At 39.2% G+C, this 8311-nt stretch overlaps 1 protein-coding gene across 1 annotated transcript; it reads left to right on the top strand.

The window, feature by feature from the left end:
- Positions 1-478: 478 nt before the first annotated feature.
- LOC124231961 (myelin-associated neurite-outgrowth inhibitor-like) lies at positions 479-1261 on the top strand. Its single transcript, XM_046648955.1, has one exon. The coding sequence runs from the start codon at positions 505-507 to the stop codon at positions 1090-1092; it is 588 nt and encodes a 195-aa protein (XP_046504911.1). The 5' UTR covers positions 479-504; the 3' UTR covers positions 1093-1261.
- Positions 1262-8311: the final 7050 nt, after the last annotated feature.

The following is an 8311-nucleotide window of genomic DNA, read 5'->3' as shown; positions in this document are numbered from 1 at the left end:
AGGCATTCATAAATATATAGATATGTGATAAAACAAATAAAAAACAGTTAAATGAAGATAGAAATATGAGCATTGACTGTATATAAGTCTTTCAACTTATTCATTTATAAAATAATTTTCATACTCCAATGTTGGGAGAAAAACAAAAATATCAAAGAACATATAAAAACGAAAGATGTAGCAGCGTGGGCGGGTAGGGCGGGCTGCGGAGAGGCGGGCCGGGCGCGGAGCAGGGGAGAGGCCCGCGGCGGCGGCGGAGACTGGCCCTCGCGGCTCGGCCCCCGCATCGGAGCAGGCCTGGTGGCGCTACCCCGGCCGGCACGCTGGTCAGCGAGGCCCAGGCCGCCCGCGGCGGCGCGGGGAGCGATTGTTACTTTTAGCTGATGGTTGCTTATCGAACAGCCCACATGGAGATGAGCTTCATCGCTGCAGAAAGTGCTCTTGGACAGCGCTGATGTGGACCTCTGTCTCAGCCGTGGTTGTGGATGTCATGTTCTTGAAATCATGAATCCTGTTTATAGCCCTGGTTCTTCTGTGGTTCCCTATGCAAATGCCAAAGGAATTGGTTATCCAGCTGGTTTCCCCATGGGCTACGCAGCAGCGGCTCCCACCTACTCCCCCAACATGTACCCTGGAGCGAACCCCACCTTCCAAACAGGTTACACTCCTGGCACACCTTACAAAGTGTCCTGTTCCCCCACCAGTGGGGCAGTGCCACCATACTCCTCCTCCCCCAACCCCTACCAGACCGCCGTGTACCCCGTGCGAAGTGCCTACCCCCAGCAGAGCCCATATGCACAGCAAGGCACATACTGCACACAATCCCTGTACGCAGCACCTCCTCACGTCGTCCACCACACCACGGATGTGCAACCCAATGGCATGCCGGCGACGGTGTACCCTGCACCTATCCCTCCACCTACAGGCAACGGGGTCACCATGGGCATGGTGGCTGGGACCACTATGGCGATGTCAGCAGGTACCCTGCTGACTGCCCACTCCCCAACTCCTGTCGCCCCTCACCGAGTCAAGGTGCCCACATATCGGGCCCCCGGAACACCCACCTACAGCTACGTGCCCCCTCCGTGGTGATCACCCTGCAAATGTTTGAGGATGGAGCTGTGCGTTCACATAATGGAGGTTCCACAGCTGGTGCTGCAGGCCTGGCGCCTCCAGCCCGGACTTTCTTCCTAATGCTCTGACACTTAGCTAGCACTCCTGCGGCCCGCCCAGCAGGTCCCAGCGCCATGATTCTCCAGCTGACTCTGGGTTGTTCTTACAGAAAATCCTGTTTTGTGGGCTGCCTGGCAATTTTTTAGCTAACTATAATGATAAAAAGGGAGTATTAATCTATTCAGAATCATATCTAGTTGAATGCATGTTTAAAAAAACAAACACAAAAACAAAGCTTGCTCAATCTACCTGCAGTGACTGATGCAAACCCATGATATGCAAAATCCAAAGGAATGGAAAGTGTTTTACAGCTTGTATCCCTAATGCACTGTTGTAACGTATGCAAAGTCTTAAAGTTGTAAGTGTTAAAGTGAATTTCTTCATAGAGCAAAAAAAAAAAAAACAACAACAACAAAAGATGTAAAGATTTTGAATAACTCAGCTACACAAATACACAATTTATTAAGTGACTATTGATTACAACCCATAAATAAGTTAAAATAGATTAAATATTTATAAGGAAAAAATAAGAAAGAATTATGCATTTAGAAATTGAGAACAAGTCTTCTAAATTGCTATAGGTTTAGGAAGATGTAAAAAGAAATATATCAAGATATATGAAGAAGAAGGAGATACTTTTCAAACTTGTAGGATATGACTGAAGACATATTGTAGAAGGAACATAAATTGTGGCCTGCATTTAATATTTAGTCACAGAAATACATTTACAGTAATGTTAGGCAATATATCTGGGGAATTAAGAGATATCCGAGAAAAACAAACTAAAAATAAAGTAAAACAAAAGTCTTGTGCCATATAAAAAATGATTAATTTACCATAAAGTAAAATTTAAAACAAACAGTAAACAGGTTCTGGAAGTTAAGGATGAAGATTTTATAAGAAACACAAAGGGAAAAAAAGTATAAGGAAAACTGGATGAAAATGCTAGATACAAAAATTAATTGTTAAAGAATATATAACTAACAAAAGTGCTAATTAACAGAACAGACATAACCAGTTACTGATTATTCTGCTGAATTGTCACATAGTGTAACCCTCTCAGACAACATCCAGATAAACAAATTGCTTTAACATAATAAGCATCACCAAAATAAAGTAAATAAGTAAATACACAGGAGGAGATATTTGAAGAAAATAATGAAATTTTTTTCCCATTTGAAGCAAGATTATATTTCCCACTCAAAATTGATATGCAATGCCAAACATAATATAGTAAAAAAAAATCTACACATGGGCATATTTGTAAAGTTTAAGACCATGAAAGGTAAAGAGAAAATTCTAACCTTTCTCAAAAGAATGCCTTACAAAACAAAATAATTATGGTCTCATCTGACTATTCTGTGGCAACACTGATATATTTTATCCTCAATTTTGCAGTAAGGAAACTAAAAGCTTCAGTTATTTTCCCAAAAATACAGCAAATGGGAGAGCCTGTCAATGTTGTCAGAATTTATTCCTAAGTAGTTGGATCCCGAGTTTCCTATACTCATCACCATATACACTTGTGTGTGCTGCTCTATATACATGACTTTCGTTTATCCCTCAACTAGTATCTACCCAGTTGAATGCAAGTACAATATGGCAAGCAACGTCCTCAGCACTTTGGATGCATCAGTGAAGAACAAAGACAAAAATGCTTATGGGTGCATTATATTTTAGGTTGAGTGCATGTGTGTGTGGGAAAGGCAGATACTAAACGTAAACATAATAAATAGGTAAATTCTATTGTATGTTAGAAGATCATCAGTGCTACAGTGAAAGGAAAAGTGGGACAAAAGTGAGGCCAATCAAGAGTGACAGTGGTGATAGTGGGGAGCTCATGCTAGGCCCCACTGAGTAGCTAACTTTGGAGCACAGACTGGAAAGAAATGAGGGAATTCACCCCATAGATTCTTGGAGAAAGAGCAGTCTAGTAAGAGAAACCTCCAAGTGCACCAGCCCTCAGGCATGACTGTGGACAGTGTGTTCTAGAATCACACGGATGCCTGTTTGGTTGGAAGGAAGAGGAGAAAGTGAGAGCAGTGAGAGATGAGGTCAGAGGGTAAGTAGGAACTACACTGGTAGGGTCCTGGAGGCCTTCATGGGGACCATGGCTTTGGCTCCAAGGTTGCTGGGAAGCTGTTGCAGGGCTTTGAGCAGGGGAGTGCCATGATATGACTCTCACATAGGACTCGGGCTACTCTGTTGAGGGTAGGTTGCTGAGGGACATGGACTGAAGAAGGGAGATTAGGCAAACATTTCAGAAATTTGAGTGAAAGTTATGGGCAGCTCAGAGCAGAGTGGTAGCTGTGGAGGTGCTGAGAAGTCACCAGATTCTCAGTGTGTTTGGAGGTAGAACCAACAGAAAACCTGGTGGACGGGACACAGAGCGTGTGCAGTGAGAATCCTCATGGGTGACCTCAAAGCTTTGGGCTTGAGGCGCTGAAAAACGTCACTGCCATTCAAAGTACTGAGGAAGGAGGTGCTGGGGCAGTATGGGATGGGGGATCCGGATACAGGTTTGGACTTATGATGTCGGAGATGTTTAAGAGCCATTCAAAGGGAAAGGTCACCTAGACAGGTAGATGAGTGACTGAATCAGCAAGCAAATATATATGAAATCTTTAGGAACCATCAAAACAAAGGCAAACAACCCACTAGAAAAAAAGTGTGCAAAAGGAATGAACAATAGTGTAACAGAAATTGTGGATGACCAATAAACATATCAAATACCACTGAGTATAATTAATAATTATGGAAATGAAAATGAAAGCATTAGGTAGTATTCCACACTTGCTATTTTTTGTCAAATACTTCATTGAGTGAACAGACCAAGTTTGGACAATGATGTGAAGCACAGTGAACTCGGATGCATTGGGGGTAGAAGTATAAATCTGTGCAATCACTGAAAAATAATCAGGAATTACCTGGTAAAGGTTCTACAATCATTTATTTTTGTCTTAAGTATTCACTGTAAAACAATTTCTACTTTCACAAGGAGACTTGTCCAGATACACTCATTGAACTCTTATTTGTAATTGCAGAAAATTAGAGGAAAAAGACCTGAGTAGATTGTGTTTAAACAACGTAAAACTATACAGAAGTTATTATCCTTTTAAGTGATTTATAAACATCAGCACATCAGCATATCCCAGGACAAAAGGCAAGAAAAGAAAAGACAAAAGAACACTTTCAGTGTGATTCTTTGAATATAAAGCTCAAAAGAGACACACACATATTTGAAGATACAAACACTTATGATAAGGTTATAAAGAAACCAAAGGATTGACTGAAACAAATTTAAAAATGTAGCTCTCTGGGAAATGTAGGAAGAGGCCACCAGGGGTTTGAATGGATTGCTGATGTATATTTCCTATATATGTGATGATCACTGGTTATTACATTTTATTTTAAATGTGCTAATATTAATGAGATTATTCTCTTGTGTGTACAATATATTTTATAATAAGAATTAAAATAATTTTAATTTTAAAAGTTTCAAAAATCAGCACAAAACCACTAAGGAGACTTCACCTTGTGGTTCTACTACACCATATTAACGAGTACACTGTTGTCATCCCACTCTCGATATACTTGCAAATACAGATCTGCTTCTGTTAAGCAAATGATCCACTCACTGCGTTCCAGAAATAACCTAAATATGGCAAGCACTCAATAACATTTGCACTAAAGTAGACCGGAAATCAGCAGTTGATTTGAACATTCACAGCAATGGGAAGTCTAATGGCTAACAAATACGGGAGGAGATGATCACTTCCATACCTAATCCATAGACAGCAATAAAATATTACTTTATTCTCACCAGGATGATGACAAACTTAGCATCATGGTTGTGGGATCCAAAACAAGCAAAAAAATGATGGAGGACGTATTACTGTAGATGCGAAAAAAAAGTGCATAAATCTGGACCAACTTGTGGAAGAATCTTAAACAATTTCTGCTGCAGACACACACCAAAGACTAATAGTATGCATATCAAATACATGTGTATTTACATGTTAGGAGAAAAGTTTTCTGTGACAAACTCTAGTTAAATATATCTGCAGATCTGAAACAGGTGAAATGTTGCAGAATGGGTGGATCTGAACTACAGGCTCTGTCACTGGGGCAGAGGGCAGCAGCTTCCCAGAGATAAAGATGAACTGGAGCAAGACCTTTTATGTGACATTGGAGGACGTGGTGGGCTTTTGCCTTATTCAAAGGGCTAATACATATTAATCAAACTGATATCTGTGGTTAAGCTTTTAATGGGAAGTTTTGAGGTCAGGAATTTGAGGAGAAAGGCTCAGTATTACTGCAAAGGAAATAAGACAAACTGTCTTCCGGCTGTGGACCTGCTATGTCCACAATATCTGAATGGGGAACAAAACTCAAGTCATGAATCATGGGAACCAGTTTTGAGTTTGAAGCCCAGACGTCTGCTGAGATGAAGTTACAAGCTGCTAGACAGAAAGGGTAAGCACAGATGGTGTGAGACAGATGGTGGGAGACAGAATATAATGTGTAAATGAGTTTGTCTGTTTATTTGTGTGACACAGAGAAAGAGAGATCCAAATAGTTAAGTCTAATGTTAAAAAAAAATAACCCCAAACTACCATAGAAATAGGAACTTGTTACAGGTGGAATTTATATTGCGGATAAGAAAAGTCTTGCAACATACACATGCACACTTGAAAATTTAATGAAATAGAAGTATAACTTCTATTTTAAAAGAACAGGAAATTTTGAAACAAATCAGGAAGGATGAAAGGAGAAAAGTGAATGCAAAATAAAACCAGAATCTTGGAAACGTAAAATACATGCACTGAAATAAAAAATAAAATAAATGAAATGCATTGTAGAATCAACATAGCCCAATAAAAATTTAGTTTACTAGAAGACAATAATGAGATATCTGCCCAGTATGTGACAAAGAAAAGAAGGTAAGAAATATAAAAAGCTGTTATAATATGGAGAAAATGAAGAGCGCATGGAGGTAAGGGGTAAAAAAAATTAGCTATGAATTTTGCAACCTTTAATAAGATACACAAAGACTAAGCGCCATACAGTATGTTAGAAAATTGTATGACTTTCCAAATCATAATTAATTATCTGAAGTATTGTTAACATCTGTTATATAATGTTATAATAATGATAATTATGTTATTATTATCTTAAACATTTATTGGATCCAAATACTTTCTTTTAAATTAGCACAAGAAAAAATGGGGGTGCAGAGATTGTGGGAGGCCTCAAACATGTTTCAATCCAAACGCTGTCTTTAAGTAGCTGGGAAGGTAGAAGCCTACGTAGAAGATGATGAATATAATCTTGCGCTGGTGCATTATCAGAGCAGTAGGAAGGAGAGACAGCTAACGGCACTTTTCTTATCCTAGAAGTTCTCCAAGATAATCAATAATTTTCCTTCCATGAGTGCTGAAATTGAAGTACTGACTGAAATAAGTCAATTCATCCTATCCTATGATTTTTGTATTTTTTACTGACTTGACTGAATGTTTTACCAAATTGATACCATTTGTTGGATTTTGTTTTTGAATAGTCTAGCCTCCATTCTTGGGCTTTATGAATAAGTGAAATGTGTGTAAACTTTAAACAATCAAATACCTTCTTATGAAGTAAAAGAGTTGAATAATATGTATTTCTACATCCAATAATATACCCAAGTATATTTTTATTTCAGTGATAGTTTTGGCATAAATGCGACATGGTCAAAATATTAAAATAAAGCTGTTATGAATCTGGAGGATGACTTCAAGATACTGAAAGAAGTGGTAATGTTGGAGAAAACAGTGCATCCTTGGAATGATGAAGTTATTCCAACCGCCAATCATCAAGTACGGAAGAGCCTCAAGAAACATGAGCATAGTTGTTAAATGAGCCCACAACTGCCCAGGGAGCTCATTTTGATGTTCTACTACTGTAAATTGAGCACACTGCTGCCCTTCCACTTCCAATATGCTTGTCAACACAGACACACCGAGTTTAATGAGACGCGAAAGGTCCATGCATTGTGTATGAGAATTGCATGAGGCAAACCTAAAACTTGTTCTCAAAGTTTCTTTTTTATCTCACTGTTGCCAAGTTCTCCTTATGTCCATGTGGGACCTCATTACTTTCCAAAATGCCTGGGAAAGCTGAGTTAGAAACCCCAGGGATGTTTTAACAAGCTTTTCTTTTTGGATCCAAACTACAGGTGCAAGTGCTTGTAATTTCTTCTACTTAGTTATAAATTGTTGTTGTTATAGTGTAGACTCTAACAAGTGCCCTGGCCTGTCCAGGAAGGAGTTGAACTGGAAGGGCTCCCAGCTCTGGGAAGTTGGTTAGCAAAGGAAACAAAGCTGCTTTCAAGCCTTTTTTTCATGTTATGTGAGAGACAATGTAAATCTTTACTCAGTCCCTGAGCTTTTAAACTGCCCTGTTTTTAGTAAATAGTCTCTGTGGGAGGCCAGGTGATGTTCAAGTTGGAGAAACCAAACCACGAACTGGAAACTCCCTGTGAACAGTGTCCGTGAGAACAAAGCAATCACACTGTGAATTCCAATTACTGGGTAATCCTGATGCCTTTTCTTTGTTCCCAAATAAAAGTTTTTTGGTTTTATTGTTGTTGTTCCATAAACCCCCTAACTCACCTTTGAAAAGCAGACAGAATACATTATTGAGTCCTCCGTTAACGCACAAGCCTCAGGAGAAATGACACTAACATTTATCAGCCCAATCATCATTGGAAAATCAATTTTGATTTTATAATCTACTTATACCCCACTCCTCTTTCATATTTTCTTCCTGCCAACTCCCTTTAAACAAAGACTGATCACAGCACACAGAGCAAAATACTTAGATAACTGATTACTGGTCAGACCACACACACAACTGTGGTTTAGCAACCGGCCAACCAGTGCACCTGAGTGATCTATGTTACTTTGTAACATTCACAGAACAGAGGGGTCCTTGTGGATATTGAAAGCCTCGTCTAAGGGTTTCTTAGTTTCCACTCTTTTTGTACAGCCACCACTTTCATTTTGTCCTTACATATTTGTTTTGACAGGCATATATAACAATCCTCCTTTTTCAAGATATATGTAATTGTATACAGATAATATAGATAATATACACATTA

Source organism: Equus quagga, unplaced genomic scaffold (assembly GCF_021613505.1).
Source record: "Equus quagga isolate Etosha38 unplaced genomic scaffold, UCLA_HA_Equagga_1.0 HiC_scaffold_13891_RagTag, whole genome shotgun sequence".
In the NCBI taxonomy this organism is placed as follows: Eukaryota; Metazoa; Chordata; class Mammalia; order Perissodactyla; family Equidae; genus Equus; species Equus quagga.
Note: the sequence above shows the minus strand (reverse complement) of the source record. Positions and strands in the feature narration are given on the sequence as shown.

What these genes read in the sequence shown, in the direction of transcription:
- LOC124231961 (XM_046648955.1), top strand. Translation starts at nt 505, where the DNA reads ATGAATCCTGTTTATAGCCCTGGTTCTTCTGTGGTTCCCTATGCAAAT.